At 40.2% G+C, this 17,842-nt stretch overlaps 1 protein-coding gene across 2 annotated transcripts in view; it reads left to right on the forward strand.

Moving 5' to 3' along the window:
- The window catches only part of LOC131677719 (sterile alpha motif domain-containing protein 5), a 668,233-nt gene that overhangs the window by 613,955 nt on the left and 36,436 nt on the right, over positions 1-17,842 (forward strand). For both annotated transcript variants that reach the window (XM_058957719.1, XM_058957720.1), the window contains one exon: positions 102-183. In XM_058957719.1, the coding sequence (XP_058813702.1) occupies positions 102-183 (82 nt within the window). The remainder of the gene's footprint in view (positions 1-101; positions 184-17,842) is intronic.

Below are 17,842 nucleotides of genomic sequence, written 5' to 3' on the forward strand. Positions count from 1 at the left end.
TCATGAACTTTGCGCGTGCCGAAAGTGAATCCCGGTGGTTGAAATCGTTTTCATTTTCTGATATCGCGTTTTCTTCTGTGCTGTTCTCTTTGTACTTTCAGATCCCACGACCGGGAAAGTGGAGACTACGCCGGATCGATATCGGATCTGCACAGTGTTACCTCACGACTCAGCCAGGTTTCGGTAAGTGTGTGATTTCATACAATCTATTCCCCAGCGACAATGCTCGGTTCCATCGGCATTAAGCAGGGCTTGGAAGAACTGGCTGGCAAATGAAAATATTTTTGTTTGAAACAATGTACCACCGAAACGACGTTGTACGGTATTGCATTACTTGTATTTTCGTAGAGTTTCGACGGAATATTAGCTGGCACCTGTTGCCGGTCCCGCCAGGAGCCTGATTAAATTTAATTCAATTAGGTTGCAACAATTTGATATTATAAGCGACGTCGATAGAGGAAGAAGCAATTTTCTATCAGACGATGTTCACTTTCCGGAAGAGTTTCTCAGTCTAACTTTTACAAGTAGATTATTTTCCGCGCTGAGTGCTTACTAATTTCTTTGATCGCTAGGATTATCGCTCTGAGATTTAAACAATTTGCTATTGGAATGGGCCTCTTATCTAACGGGTTTAATGAAATTTGTAACGCTCGCCTTTTAGTTCTAGATCTATTACGTTCGAATCGAATGAATCTTACATGCTGTATTGTCCCTTGGCTATATTCTCGCACCGTTTCCTAAAATTTTAACTGTTCTCCGTTTGATTCAGGTTTATTTATTTTTCAACTAAAATCATAACGTAGCTCTACTAGTGAAGCTCAGAATCATTATTGTTACAATCCTTTTCGTTCACGAAGTGCAATCTTCCCTTTTTATCGAGCTAACTCATAACATCATTAGAAAAGGAATAATATTATCATGGCTGCAATTTCTTCTTGATGCTCATCTTTATTTATTTTTATTATTATTATTATTATTTATAAGGAAATGTAATGTCGTCGTCGTTTTTTGCACTCTCTCCTTTCTTCTTCATTGCCGCTGGCATAACAGGTTAAAATCGGACTCCGAGACCATCATAATGCTGAAAACGGAGTGGCTGGTGTGTTTTCTTCTTTCTTAATAAAGGTGAAACACGATAAAATTGGGACAGTAAGAAATATATAGTCTGTATTATATTAATTTGTATTTTTGAAGGTACATGACTGAATGTATTCGTAACTCGTTTTCTATATTTTGGTATACTTGGTGTTCGGATACGGAGCCATATTTTCATAGCAACCGAACCGAAGTAGTTTCTCCTTATTTTCCACGCTGTCTGATTGTCGTATCTACCGCTATATTGTCATATTTTAGGTCAAATTAGGGTATTAGGGTGAGATTCCTTAACTGCCGAATAGTGATTACAGGTCGCCGTGAGGTTTATACTCTCATAACTTAAACTGTTTCATTCTCCCTGTCGCAATCTTACAGTTTAATTTTTTTTATCTACCTTCTATTTCTCCAACTACACTATATTTTCCTTTTCTACCGTGACTTATCTTTTTCGTCCACTATCCACACGCGCTAACTGTCAAACGTCTATACACCGATTTTATGTTGCTTTAGAGCATCTCCAGTGGTGTCGCAACACTCCAGCCCGTAACATCCGCTACTTTCGGATTTACCTAATCTCCAACACCGCTAGATTCACCACGCCACGTCTCTGAACACTTCCATCAGCGGTCCCCTCATCCACCTGTCTCACTCGTCCGTATACGCCTTGAATCACTGCCTCCACGGAACCTCGTTTCCAGCACTTCCTATTCTATCCGTCGACCACGAACACCAAGTCTCCCATTGCAGCGGGTTCTGCTCGTCGTGCCATTTCGGGTTCATTGTTGGCAAATATTCTTTACGCCATCTTTCCCATATTTTTCCAACAAGGTACTGTGAGCGTTTGTAAAGGGCAAACACGAAATTATTGCGACACCGAAAATGTCATTCCAATTTTCTTATAATGTTTAAAATCAAGCCAAAATTTTAGGGTAGTTTTATACATATATTTACTTCAAAAATTAAAAGAAAAGTTAATCGATGGAGCCTTGAGTGTAAAATTGAACGCATTTTCGCTTGATGCCCTCCATCAAAGTCTTTACAGTGTCATCCGGTACCAGTTTCTCAGTTTTTTTTTCCATTTTCTTAACATGTCCTTCTCGTCTTTGACTGTCTTCTTGCTCTTCCAAAGTTTCCGCTTCATCATTGCCCAGTACTGCTCCACCGGGCGCAACTCCTGACAGTTTGGCGGACTCATGTCCTTTGGAACAAAATGGACAGAATTGGTCTCATACCACTTCAGGACACTTTTAGAATAGTGGCATGATGCCAAATCTGGCCAAAGTAGCGGAGCTTAGTCGTGCTGCTGCAAGAACGGCAAAAGGCGCTTCTCGAGGCACTCAGATTTGTAGATCTCGCCATTTACTGTGCCCTTTGTCATGAAAGGCTCACTCCTCAGTCCGCAAGAGCAGATGGCCTGCCAAATGAGCTATTTGGAGGCGAACTTCGACATTTTCTTCTACTTAAATTTGTCGTCCACATAGAACTTGCTCTTGCAGGTGAAAAACTCCAACCCCGGAATTTGCTTAAAATCGGCTTTTATATATGTTTCGTCGTCCATCACACAGCAGCCATATTTTGTCAGCATCTTCTCGTAGAGCTTCCGTGCCGGAGTTTTAGCCGTCGATTGTTGCCGCTCCTCGCGGTTTGGGAAGTTCTGGACCTTGTATGTATGTAGTCCAGCTCTTTTCTTTGCATTCTGGACGTAGCTCTGCGACATGCCGATCTTTTTAGCCAAATCACGGTTTGAAACGTTGGGATTTGCTTTAATCATCCGCTTCACCTTTCCCACCGTCTTTTTGTTCTCCGGTCCCGGTTTTCTTCCAGCTCCTTTGCCGTGGTTCAACGTCAACCGCTCCTGGAACCGCTTCAACACTCTGGAGACGGTTGAATGGTGTACGTTCAACATTTTTCCCAACTGCCGGTGCGACAGGTCAGGAAATTCCAGGTGTTTGGAAAGAATTTGTTCTCTCGACTCGCGTTGGTTCACCTCCATTTTCGTTGAATCGAAAAACACGACTTCGAGTTTGACAGCATGTGAACAATACACATCAATGAGAAAGTGTGCAAAATTTGGTTGATTTTTACCCAATGGTAAAAAAGTTATGCTCTGTTGAATGTGTCGCAATAATTTCGTGTTCGCCCTTTAAAGATTACGCAGTGTTGCTGCCGAATTCGACGGTCCATTTTCTAGGCTCTTATCCGCACCGGTCACCGTTCTCCGTAAAAAGTGATTCGGGGCAGTGCTTTTGTTTCTTCCGAGTCTTGTGGCAAATAGGTCAAACGATATGTGTTTATCATGTCTGTCACTTTAGCCAATGTTGTCGACAATATTGCATCTGTCAGCTTCCGCCCGTCATCGAGCGGCCTTCTCCAACCGTGCCATTCTTTGCCAGATTCCCCCCATATGGGGTGTTCCCGGGGATTGAAGTGCCAAGATGTTGCAGGACTAGCCGGACGCACTCCCCATTTATCTTTTCTATTATCACTACCTAGTTGTTTGTACCTCGAAAACAGGTTGCATTATCTGAGAAAATGTGCTTCGGCTTGCCAAACCTGCAGCGGAAACGACTGATAGCCATCCAACATGATTCGGGGGTGAGACTGTGAACCACCTCTAAATGCACCGCACGTATTGCGAAGCAAGTAAAAATTGCCACCCAACGCTTTTCCTTCCGTCGACCAATCATCACCTCGAGTGGACCCAGGAAGTCGATTCCCACTGAACTGAATGGCCGCATGCTAGAACTTACTCGTTCTATGTGCAGTGAAGCCATCCTTGGAGCTCGTGGACGGCCCTTGTTTATTTGCACCAAACGCATCTCTTCACCACGATTTTGATAGCTGGTCGCAGCTTAGGGGTCTGGAATAGTTGTCGAATTTCGTTGTAAATGGTCTCCGAATTTGCGTGTCCAAACTCCTGCTGAACCAATTTCTGCGTGATTTCGTGCGAACGCGACAGAATTATTGCGTGCCTTTTGTCGAAGGAGTCCTTATTCGCATTCGTCATCCTACAATCCATCCACTGCACATCGTCTTCATCCAAGACCGGAGAACTTTAGTAGATATAACTTCCCTTTTAGAGAACTTCTTATAGCTCACCCGGTTGACGATTTAAATTGGTGGAGAGCGCACCCGCTTTTCATCCGGGAAACTGTCCTGCGGTCATAGAACTACTTCAGCTTGCTGGAATTCTCTTTTTTTAAGTGGTTCTTGTACCTTAGCTCACTTAGTTACCATTGTGTCGATCATTTGTTATTGCTTTGCCGTAGCTTGTAATGTTATTATAGGCTACCTCTTTGCTTGCGTCGACAATTAGCACTCGCTGTCACCCTCAGCAGTCTCGTCCAGCGGGAACCCCGCTCGGCGTCGATCAATCCATGGAACAAGATAGCACCTCTTGCTTCCTCTTCTGTTTCGTCAAACGTGGCCTCTTCCGATGGCCACTGAAATTGTGGAAGATATAAAAACGCTATTCCGGTAAACCACTCTCCGTCGCTTTGCAATGGCGGGCCTTGCCTCCCCCTTAGTTAGTACGTCCACTATATTGAGTTTTGTCGGGATCCATCACCAGTCTTTCACATTCGTAAGCTCCCAAATTTGCGATCTTATAAGTGTGTGTGCTCAAAATGGTTTGTGATAGCCGGTCCCCAAAAGCGCACCCATAAGCTTCAAGCAGAGAGTCGACTGGCGTTTCAGAGCTGCTACCTTTGCTCTAGATATAACAAGACTGCATCGCACTACACCTCGAGCGACCACGCCGCGCAACCGTACGCAAGATCGCTGGCGTCGGTAAAGATGTGTACCTCCAACGACTCAATTTCGTCGGTCTTGGCCTCACCGATATAGCAACGTAGTATCCGTATTGCTGCCACATCAGACAGGAGATCGGTCCAGCGCATCACCACAGGTCCCAGCAATCGGAATCAATTTCTTGATCCCATTCGTATTTCGAACGCCACAGATGCTAAATAATTGTTTTGCCGTTGATAGTGAACGGAGACAGCAACCCGAGCGGATCAAAGAACCCCATCACACAGCTGGCGACGAGTCGTTTTGTTGGTAGTTTGCCTTCGTACAAGTATTCCATCAAGTCCTCGCGATGTCGTGTAGAGAACGAAAACTCGTCCGTTTCCGGGTTCCATATAACTCATAGAACCCGCACTTTGAACGTCTTTTTATCGCGGTTGAAGCGTACCGGTCTTCTCACCAAGCGGATCTCTGTTGCCAGCTTTGCTGAAGCTTCAACCGTTTCGGTACAGTCGATGTAGGTATCCACATTATGTCGTTTTATGATGGCCGCAGCCGCTTCTGGATTCTGGATGGCTAGCTAGCTAGCATTTCGGTTTTTAACGAATTGAACCGAGCACAGAGAGCTAGTCGCGACAAATGTTGCTACGTCCGTTACATAGACGCGGGGGATCATCTGAAAACTTTCTGAAGATGTACCGCTGTGCTTGTTTATCCTCGGTACGGATTTTCAGTTGATGGAACATTTCCTTTAAGTCCCCGCCGAATGCTATTCGCCGTTCGCGGAAACCGATGATGACCTTCACCAACGGATCAAGTAAGCAGTTGTTAATTGTGGGAGACTCCTTGTACGGTTTCTGCAGCGTCCCATACGAGCCGTATCTTATCAGGTTTTTTCGGGTTTCGGACGACGTTGAGCGGGAGGTACCAGACCTTTTCAGGTGCAGTCTGGGCCAACTCGTCGGCTGTAGCTAGATGTGAATAACTCTTTTGCTGGTACTCGTCGATCTGCATGTCAACGTACGCGCATAATGTCTTGATGCTTCAATCGCCGCAGTGCCATGGGATAACTGTCCGGGAACTGTGGATCATCCGTCTTCCATAAAAGTCCGGTTTCGGAACGCTCACCGGCTCGTTTTATAGTCCGCTCGAGTATTTCTCGTGCCCGTCGGTCTTCTTCCGTTTCCCGTGGTACTATTACAACCGACTCTTCCAGCGCGTAGTGGCTTCTAAGTAATTCATGCAGATCTTCGTTGGTAATCTCCTTTTGATAACCGAGGTAATAACCCATTAAAGCGGTTATGGGTTTTTGGCCCGTAAACCGTCCATCCGAGGTTGCACTTTACTGCGATTGGATCTACAGGTGTGCCCATTTTAGCTTCCAGCGGAGCAAATGAATGGATCCTGTTCAACCCAATGAGCAACTCCGGCTGTCCATCGTAAGACTTGATTGTCAAACCCCGCATAAAGTTGAATAGTGCGATAAGTTCCTGGGAGTCCGATTTTTGGTTCTTTTCTCTAACATCGTGACAGAGGCTCCTTCATCTAGAAACTCCTGGAGAAGTTATTCCGGATGACCATAGTGTCGATGCAGTTTTTCGATAACTCTTGGGACCGATTCAGGAAGCTACAACTGACCGGATACTAGCTCAAAGGCTGTTCCTTACAGACACTCCTGAAGTCGCACCAAGTTTTTGTGGTTCATGTACCCACGGGCTTCGTTGGACGCTTTGTCACTATTTGGGCCTGCCGGAGAACTTTGTTGTCAATCCCTTCCTCGCGGCCTTCTGGGCCTTTGTAGGTCTAGTTTGCGCTTGGCCCAGTCCAATCTAGTTACCTGGGCTACATGTTCGAAATTTGTGTGGGATGTTTGGACAATTTTCATGAAGATAGCTCATTGTTTTGTATTTTCATCGCCAGGGGGCATGGTGAAATATTGAACGAAAATTTTCTAGTTAAAAGCTGACTCATATAATGTACTCAAATTCTTTGCCAAACCCACTCGTTATTTCACAAAAAAAGGTCATGGGAATCGACTACTGATTCACCACTGTATGCTGTTAGGCCCTGTCCAAAATTTACTCAGACATCAGCTCAAGTTTGAAGCAGGTACTCCTGATAGGACTAGATATCGATTAAGGAGTGGCTCGATGGGTTTCATTTTTTTCTTATCACTTTAGTATTCAATGAACAGATGAATTCTTACCGTATCTTATTTCTGACCGTTCCGGTTATTCTTACTCTGTTTATTTTCTATTGGACATTGTTTTAAACCCCTGAAAAATGAATCTTCAAGTTGTCCAAAAGGGACTTTAGTGTAAACTAAAACCCACAAAAGTTATAGAAATAGCATTGGTTTAAAGGAACACCCTAAAGCTGTCTATTGGATTTCTCATGCTATGGAAAGTATAAGGTAACGTGTCTTCAGCAAATTTGTCTAAATTTTGTTGTTCTATAACTTCATCAAAGATAGCCAAGCTCTATATCGAAAAAGTTAAATTTCAAATGAGGCCAAAAGTAGAAGCACCTTAGCTTCTGTATAAACGAACCGAAAGGCCTTGTAAAGTACAACAACTTTCCTAAACATATTGTAATGCTAAGTTATTTAGTTTTAGCAAAATGTTGAAATTCCTGCTAAATTTACACTCTGGACTACTGTGCATTTCGGTTATACTTTCCCTATCGTTTTTCCGTTCGATATTTTCCTAAATTTTTTCAACTTTGTGAAACTCTAGTGAATTTGTTGGGTTAATCTCTTTTCGCACATAACTTACATTGTTGGCAGAGTACCATTCCAACAAGAGATGAGCAAACCGATTCAGTTTAGAGAGCGGACCGTTTCCGATTCACTCACAAAAAAGAATCGATTCTTGGTCGATTCAGGGAAGATTAACGAAACTTGATTTAAAAAGTACATTTTTTGTTTTTATGTGTACAAATAAGTGATCACTCCATTTGCTAGCATCTTGTAAAGATAAGATCTCAGAAATATTAACAACTCCGGGTGAGCTTGAAAACGAACGATTTTCAAAGCATACCCGCTGCACTGAAAGGGATGTTTCAGTTGTTTATCTCGTACTTCATTCGTGTGATGCGCACCGCATTCATTCAGTTATTTTCGTTTTAAATTTAACTTCAATTGCAATATCGATTTTTGCTGGCTCAAAGTAGGATATAGAATAAAATGCACAAAATATAGATTACGCAGTTCACTGATGCTCTAGTATGTATTAAATGCCACTTTCTGGCTTTAATTTGTCCTCATATAACAAATGAAAGCTTTAGCTGCTGAATAAATTCTTATATACTACTGTTTTATTAGTTGCTTTCTACAAGAAATGCAAAAAAAAGTTGGTTTTCCCGACAAATCCCCAAACGCAATGCGCTACGCCGGGTCATAACCAATCGAAATCTAATTTTGTAGAGTTATTTGAGACCCCAAAGAAAAACAAAGCATGTGCCGAAAAAATGATCATTTTGCCCCATTCTACTAATTATTGTCTACATTTAGTTCATATTGCGGCACAATAACAGCAATAGTATCAGAAAATAATGTTGGCGAAGATTCAGCCCCAGTTATTCCTCCGTGTGCGCTTGTGTACCTCTACAAAGACCCTCATATATTTTTTTAATTAAATCATTTTTAATCACTCGTTTTTTTGGATAAGCTTCCTTAACATGGTTAGTTTCTGGTCCCCTTATTTTACCGTGTTCAACCCTTAACAATGCGAAAAGATGTTCACCATCTCGGCGATAATATTGCGATAGTAAGCACTTCCGATTCGGGATACAATTTTGACGTACCGCTCGGGATGGAAGAAAAATCTAAGAGCGACGAAGACGTTCGCAACCCGCCGCCGCCCATCAAGGATAATGATATCGTTTATTAAGTTGATAAAGCGAGATAACGATGATGAGATAAGAAAAATTCTAAACGATAAATGGGGTTGATAGCTGGATTCGTACCTCCTTACGCCATAGTTGAACCAGGGATACCAGATATATCTATGTATATAGTCTGATTAAATATAAATTTGGTTACTGGTTTCATTATTGTATTTAACAAAAATGTCTCTGTGTAATGAGGATTATTTTTAGGTGGACCAATGCAATCGGTAGCCGAAAGAATCTATAGAAATCGATATATAATGCCGCAGTGGCGTAGCCAGAAATTCAGTTTGGTGGGGGTTTTGATGAATATAGATTTTTTTGAAAATGTTAGAATTTCCTATAACTTTGAATTTCATATAACTTTGATAAAATAATCTACAAACAAGAAGAATCAATCTAGATCAGCTTTCAAACCTTCATAGCAAACTATCTTTTATAATGTTTTAAAAGTTTAGGATTAGGATCTTTTAAAATGGAATAAATATTCAAAAACTTTTCTTGCGGCTAAAATTCTGAAACCGAGGGTTTAAAAATTCCGAAGACGTTTTCTAACACAACGTATTCTGATATATTAAGTATTGCATTCTCCTAGAAGTCATTATGGAGAAAAAAAGTAGTAGACAATGTGTATTTAGAAAAGTTTTTGAGGATGTCCCTTAAAACAACTTTGTTGAGGGTATGTATGCAGCGTATCGAACTATAAAACGATACGGTAACTTTTTATATTAGGATTCAGAAACTCGTGTCTTCGACAAAATGTGAATTTTCTTGTTTATAAATAACCGAAGAGGTTTATCGTATACAATAATTTCAGATTAACACTATCGAAAACTTTACTGAAGACCTCGAATTAAATTTGTTTGAAAAGTTAATTCTCCATGACTTCTTATAGGAGGATATAAAGCCAAAAAATATTATCAGAAGATGAACTGTTCATCGTTGTAACATTTTTTTACGATACATACCTCCAAAGGTTACGGTTTCGAAATGACGTGATCCTAACCTCAAATATTCATATCATTGATGATATAACAAAAATAAAATGCTCATGAAATCGATACTAACCTACCAAAAACAAAGTGAAAACGCCATTTTTAATAAGTTTCCTTCTACTTCCCGTATTATTTTCGTTGTTAATCATATTAGGTTTTCGTCTCCACGTTACGCCTTCTTAAAAAATACAATTCTAGCATTTGCTGAAATTTATGCAATTTAGGCATTCAATCTTCCCATTTAGCAAAATGTCACTTGTCTTTATTTCGGTACATCCCTTCAAAAGTAATTGATTGGAAATCTTACGGTTATGATAGTTTCAGAACGCCGAATCAGTTTCTATTGGAGTCTTCTCATATAGGTATTTTATACGATACTGATATGATTGAACATCTCCCGGCTACGAGATTTTTTTCAAAATTCCATTCCCACAATTTTCAAAAAATCTCCGTGAGCATCAATACTTTGAGAATTGATCAGATAACCATTTTTGTAAAATTTAATTAAATTAGTCTGCATCAATAGGTTTTTTCTTCTATCTAATCAATTTTGGTTTGGAGGGGGTTTTAACCCCCAAAACCCCCCCTTAGCTACGCCACTGAAATACGTCAGAACTTCGTTTTCTCATCAGCTTAAAATGAGCTCTTTTTCTTGCGGTACATAAAGCTTGACTAGAGGTTTTCTCAGGAACACAAATTGTATCTCCGTTTTTTTGAGCTAGCGTCATTCCAGCGCTAGCTTAATCCTATCACTAAGTTAGTGTCGGATTCTGATGAGACGAAGTCGAGACGAAAACTCCATAACTAATTTAGTTATAGGTTTTGTGATCTTCACGCGCAAAGATGGTTCTAAACAATTTTCTCTTTAATGGAGTAAAAATAGTTTTCACCAAATTGTTCTCCACTGAGGAGAAATATAGCATAGAGCATGACATATCTTCAACAATTAAGTTTCACTAGGTTTAGAGTTTTCTTTTATTCAATTTGTAAAATGAATTCATTTGTCAAAAATGTAGACAAAGATTTGTTTGCAACACCCTCAGGATTCCTGAAATAGTCCAATTTTAAGACACCCCAATGTGTGAAGCACGATGCGCCTCCATTAGAATGGAGAGAATAAAAAAATCCGAAAGAACCTTCTTACACCTGTATAGCTAAATTCTCACTATTTCTTTAAAATGGCCGCTAAAACAAACTGTTTCACGCAAAAAGCTCACAAACGTACAATACTCGTCTTGCAGAGTACCGCACACTTCTATTGTCGGATACCCGGAAGTTGGATCATTTTCACTGTTCATCGAGGGAAATAATAAGATTTTTACTACATATCATTAAAAGCATCCAATTTCCACCCCAGTTTATTCTTCATTGTGAAACGTTGCCGGTTTGAGCTGGTGGTATATAATGGACCAATGGCTTCCAGTGCAAAGACGCCCAAAAGTGGTTGCACAGTGGAATGAAATTGGGAAAAAATCGTTTAATTTTTGTTTTTAAATATGCATATATTCTACCTATATCGATATATCGAGTGCTTCGGGAAATTTTCTACCAAATCGCAAAAGAAATTCATTAGTGATTTTCAAATAAGAAAATGAACAGAAACATCTGTGTGCTATTAAGAGTTGTGCAAAATCATCATTGAGGTAACTATACCAAATGAGTGTGCATCTTTTCGGTTAGCTTTAACCTATATTATCTCCATCTTGAATGTACAATCTTGCAAATTTAGATCTCCTGACTTATTCGAACGTTTAATATGACATAGTTTTACGTTTGATTTTAGTTTTACCTGGAGTTGAATTTCGTGCATTTCGTAATTTTCAAGTGCTGATTACTTTAATTTTTCGTTACTGCATATCAAAAAATACAGTGTGTCCCACATTTATAAGCTCACTCTAATTTTTCAAAATAACTTTTTTTTATCTTCAATCAAACTGCACCAAATTTTCAGCGTTTGTTTTGATGCCTAATCAACGATGTTTCTCGAAATTTAGAAGCCCTGGTGCGTTATGTTCGTTTGTTAAGGCAATTTAAAATGTGTCCCACATTTATGCGTTCACCCTATTTAAGGTAGGTGTAAGATGAACGTATAAACACAGACTAGCACACATAACACTCGAAAACAATTCTTCGCCCGCTTGAACAGTAATTTTAAATATATTATTAGTTGGGACTGTGGCCGCATTTGAGATTATGGCACCACTGATATATGCGCAAGTATACGGGGGATAGACCACTAGTGAAAAATTGTTCCTGAACCTGAGGGATAACCCTTTTGCAAATGAGTGGTTGGGATCGAGTATAAAAGGTGGAGCTAGTGTTCTAGGAAAATTCGTTCGATATTTTTTGAAGGAATTCCCTCATAGTGTTATGTCTGCTAGTCTGTGGTATAAATATGAGACACCACTTTTTTCACTTAAACTGCCAAAACAAACGAACAAAACGTGCCACATTTTTCAAATCGCTGATTAAGCTTTAAATCCAAGCTCTGAAAGTTTGGTGCAGTTTGATTGAATAGAAAAAAAAGTTGTCTTGAAAAATTAGGGTGAACTTATAAATATGGGACACACTGTATATGCTTCTAGTGTTTCAACGTATTTCAAGTACAATTGAGTGGAACACAGTTATTTTTCATCATTTCGTGGTTTTCGTTTCGTTAAATTGTTTCAAGTTTAGAATTGCGTCACCGACAAAATTTATATTTTTTGTGCGTTTTTATGATTTATTGGGCATCATTAGATAGTTTAGTGTAATCCATTTTTATCTTTTAACAACTAAAATGCTTCAAGTTCCTCAAATTTTTTATTGATATGTAATTAAATTTAAATATCTTGTTCCGATATAACTTTATTTCAAGGAATACAATAAAGATTAGGAATCCTTCCAAAATATAAATGATTTATGATAGATAGTATTAAATTTCCAAAAATTATCAAAATTTATTAATATGTTTGCTTTTCGATCCGACTTTTGCCTGTGCTTATCCCACTGTGGAAGAGCTCAGACGCTGTGAAGGTCGATTGCCGGTTAACGGGCCCGAGCTGATAACTGCTTCTGTTGGGGGTAAATATGAAGACATTTGCATTCCTATTCCCACAGGCATTGTTGGCACATCGAGTCGAACCTTGATATTTTGAACCATCATCAAAGCACAGTCGCAATGGATCAGCCATGGAAAACTGGTGCTTAATTGAACCATTAATGAGTGCTACGACGGTGGCAATAGACCGGTCTATGAGGACTAGTGGAGCTAACATTGATAGGAGCTGTTGGAATTATAGGGGATAATCCAGCATTTAATGAATGGTTGGAATTATCTCATTAGCAACCTGTAGTGACACAGCTGGGTTGCTTTTCCCGTGTTAAAGGACAAACAAAATGACCCATCCCTGGTAGAGCATTAAAGTACGGGTTGGAAACTCATGGGTTGTTTTTTTTTGTGTAACGAGCGAGGCGATGTTTTCCCAACAGACTTGAATCTTTTCACTGACGCGATGAAGCATTCTGTTTAATATAGGAGGGAATATGAAATCACTCCACCCGAAGCCGGTAGGTGTTTGTAATAGATAGTATCGGATCTATGATTAGGTGATTCGGAAGATAAATTTTATGTTTTCATTATTGCACTAAACTGCGTTTTTGTCGAACAAATAGTCAATTATTTTCATTAAATCGTTAACGTAATGACAGCGCTGCCATTATGTGATTTGTTTCATTTCATTCATTTTTTTTTGGTGCGAAAAGCTCATTTTATCTATAATAGTACCGTAAAACGGGGGTATCTTTGATCACCGGGGTAAGTTTGATCGAATGAGACATTTTTCAGTAATATACGATAAGATGCTCCGCTCTTACAAAATCATCGAAACAAAAAACAAACCATATTCTAAACTCTCTAAATTCAGCATCGATTAGTAACGATTATTTCATGTTTTCAGGTACTATTTATGAGCACAAATTTAAATTGAAAATGATCTTTTCAAACTGTTCAAACAATATTTTGTATATTAATGAAATCAGTCAACTTCAACTAAACTGATAATTTTTTTAAAAAACCGTATATATTTTTGTCCAATAATTGATTTAAAAAGCACGAGATTTTTGTTGTTCACTATTACATTTCGAATATTTTCCTGAAAAAGTTCGATAAAAGCCAACTGTATCCTTCAAGGCAATTTTGTTCTCGTTCGAGACGTCACAATATCGGGCCATGAAATTGCCTGCAGATATGCAATTTACACAACATTTCAAGCGTTATCTCTCATTTCGATTGACATATTTGATCAAAGTTACCCCAAAAGCAACGAATGGAAATTTACGACAAAGTAATTTTATTTTTATAATAAAACAAAATGAAATACCCAAGTATTTGAACAATTTCAATCTATGAATACCAGTACTTGTTTTAAAAATGCAAACAGTTGCATATACTTGAAGTGAAGATAGTTATTCGAAATACTTTTGAAAAAGTGATCAATGTTCCCCGTTTTACGGTACCACAACACGTTTCGATTCTACGATCGATCAAGTGTCTTTTAAAATGTTTGTTTAATTGGAACAAAACACACGAACAATTGTTGTTTGTTTATTTTAGTAGCATATACATGCAATTTATTTTTTTAAAGTAATTTCGACAACTTATTACAAATTTCATTCGATCGGTCCAATTTTTGTCATATGAACGACAAGAGATTATCCGCATATCGTTGGATTCAAATGATGGTCATGTCCCTAATACCCATTTCGGGATTCGCTATAGGCGTTTATTAGTCAACAAATATGGTATTTTCTAGTTGCTGTTCAATTAGTGCTGGTGACGAGATGTGAACTGCTGTGATCGAATACAGTAGCTCAAATGTATCTTCAGCATGATCGAACAGCAAATCTGAATCTATTCCGCCTTGAGCAGGAAGGAAAAGCATCCATAGCTTTGGTTCAACAACCGTATTTCCGTAGAGGTAACTTGTATGGCGGAAAGTTACTTAACCCTGTATTTGCAGTTTTCAACAAAACTGGCATGACAAATTCACGTGAAATGTCTCGTGCATGTATACTTGCGAACATTCCATTAGTGTGGTGGGAAAAAATTGTAAAAATCATTCTCCATGTTGACCGCATCATTTATAAAGGAAAAAGGTTTAGGCCAATCTGTCTGACCTCCGTCTCAAATCAGTGGACCCATTAATCGACCACTACATTCGGGATGTTAGTTTGGACGAGCACCTGCTACATGCAATGCAAGATGCATATCTGCGAGGAAAGTTTACTACTGCTCTTTTAAACAAAGTTTACTACAATTTTGAAACATATCGAATAAGCAATCAAGTTTAGGAGTTTATCTTGATATTGAAGGTGCTTTTGACAACGTACCTTTGGAATACATTTTGGAAGCAGCACGATATCACGGAGCACCTTTATATATCACGAACTGGATACACGCAACACTTAGCAACCCACATGAGTTCTCATTGTTAAGGTAATGTGCTGTCACCACTACTATGGAACCTTGTTGCCGATGGTTTGTAGACGAACCTTCATGAGCTTAGGTCTCCGACATATGGTTTCGAAGATGATTATCGTAAAATGATCATCGGTATTCGATGATTGATTTGATGATGATCGATGCCGATTTTCACGCAACGAAGAATTACAACCGGAGCTCGTCCATTGCAGTTCTTTGACTCTGAAATTATTGTCGCACATCAAATGAAGTGCGTTGGGGTAATTCTTAACCCAAAACTAAATTGGTCAGCTTGCATCGACTTCAGAATTAAGGAAGCTTGCATGGTTAATCTAAACAACAATTATTAGACCAATACTGGCACACGGGTGCCTTGTGTGCTGGTAAAAGGTCAAAGTTAAACCATCTTCAGAGGATGGTCTTGGTGGCGACGACAGGTGTGTTCTTGACAATACTTACAGCTGATATAGAGGCACTCTTGAACATAAAACTACTATGTGTTTCTGAAACAAGAAGCGCTTTCTTGTGCATATCGTCTCAAGGTTACTGGGCTCTGGAACAGTAACCCAATAGATAGTGCAACTAGCGACAGGGAATTCGCGATACAACAAGTTATTTTTGCTCTGACAGTCAGGCTGCCCTGAAAGCACCTAGTTCGGCAGATTTGAGATCGAAATTAGTAATCGCATGTCGAACTAAAATCGATGACTTAGCGTTACAAATGCTTTCTACCTTTTATGGGTACCCGGCCATTCCGGTATCACTGGAAATGAATTGGTCGATGAATTCGCTAGAGCGGGCGCTGCGGCTGACTTCGTTGGCCCAAAACCAGCTCTACCACTGTCAATAAGTTGGATAACGCACACGATACATTCGAACACGCCAAACATTAGCGTAGCTAGCAAAGGTGCGTATCGATGTATACAAATCAATTACTTTGGAACAATTGGTATTGTTTCAGGTCTTTTCCGTCGCTCGACAGCTATTCCGAAAAAAGTTCTGCGACCATTATTACGGTCTCAATATTACGAAAATGAGACAGCTGTAGCAGTAAGCAGTGAAATAAAACAATAAAAAAAAATATATCTATATAAATACAAGCTATTCTAGAATCCTGAAAGATTGTTCCCAACGTATGCATATCCCGGTTCGTAATCGATTCTTCAGCCTTATAAATCCACTTGAGAAAGCGTCGCCTACTGTCCCCAGCGATAACAAGTTGCCATTAGCAACAGCAGCAATCCATTGTCTCCCCACCAACTCTTGAACGTAAAGCACATGACCGCGCACCTATAAAGCTGTTTGTAACAGCGCGGAGAAAGCCATTCCAACATCGAACGCCTTAGTGGACGGACAACCCAGCAGCAGCAGTACACCACCCAACCAACCCAGCAGCAGCAGAGGCGAAGCTCTACGCCACCCAGCCAATCCAACAGAAGGCAAACGAACGGGCCGATTCGCGCGTAGCGAGCGCGTCAACGGGTTGCCCTTAGCAACGCGATACCTCACCCACCATCCCTCGAACGGCAAGCGCGAGTCCGCGCATGTATAAAGCTGTTTGTAACAGCGCGGAGAAAGCCATTCCAACATCGAACGCCTTAGTGGACGGACAACCCAGCAGCAGCAGTACACCACCCAACCTACCCAGCAGCAGCAGAGGCGAAGCAGTACACCACCTAGCCAATCTAGCGGAAGGCGAGTGAACGAGCCGATTCGCGCGTACAGGAGGACCGAAAAAAGTACACCGTGCCCAGCGAGCGACCGGATTAGCGTGATCAATTGCTATGGAAGGCCAGCAATTTCGTGCTCCGCTTCCACCTCAGCAAATGGAACTAACCAGAAATCACGACAATGGCGCAGGCGGTACGAGAACCGAATCATCCCTCACCCGGTAAGTATAATATATCAGTTGAATTGAAAAAATGTAATCGAGTAAATGGAACTGTAGTCGAGACAGTTTCCTAAACAAACGAAATGATGCCCTGGTAGTTGAGACAGGGTATTCAAGAATGCAAATGTGCTGAAATATGTGTTATAAGGACTCTGATAGTCGAGACAGAGTAACTGAACTGGTACATTTCTTTTGTTCCAACAGAAAATCAAAAAGCAAAATCACAAGGAAGATGCTTTTGGAGGAGCTTTCGGCAGTCAAATCTGAATTGGCTAGAATGCGTTCCGAAAATGAGCAGATGCTCCACGAAGTTGAACTAAGCACAGCAGAAAACGATTATTTGAACTTCGAGTCCAATGAAGCCGGGCAACAGCAAACGACTTCAGCGGGAAACGAATCCTTGCTAACGACAATGAGCAATATGTCCCTTGGCTCCCTGAATATCCCAGAATGCAAACCCTCGGAGGGTGAGACGGAGGTAGATAAAAAAGCCTACGAACAATGGAAGGAAATACTAAACGCGTCATTCAATCTGGTCCGTGCAACCGATGAGCGAGCTAAAATGGACATATTTCGGATAAAGGCAGGTCCAAAATTACTGGATGTGATGCAAGGAACGTCATCTACATCAGATATGCCCGACGAACGCATTATGCCATATTCCAATGCCATTTCTCGATTGGATAATTATTTTGGATCACGTACTTACATTATTGGGCAACGTGCAAAACTAATGAACACCGTACAGCATAGCGGTGAATCAAA

This window comes from Topomyia yanbarensis, chromosome 1 (assembly GCF_030247195.1).
Source record: "Topomyia yanbarensis strain Yona2022 chromosome 1, ASM3024719v1, whole genome shotgun sequence".
Classification (NCBI taxonomy): domain Eukaryota; kingdom Metazoa; phylum Arthropoda; class Insecta; order Diptera; family Culicidae; genus Topomyia; species Topomyia yanbarensis.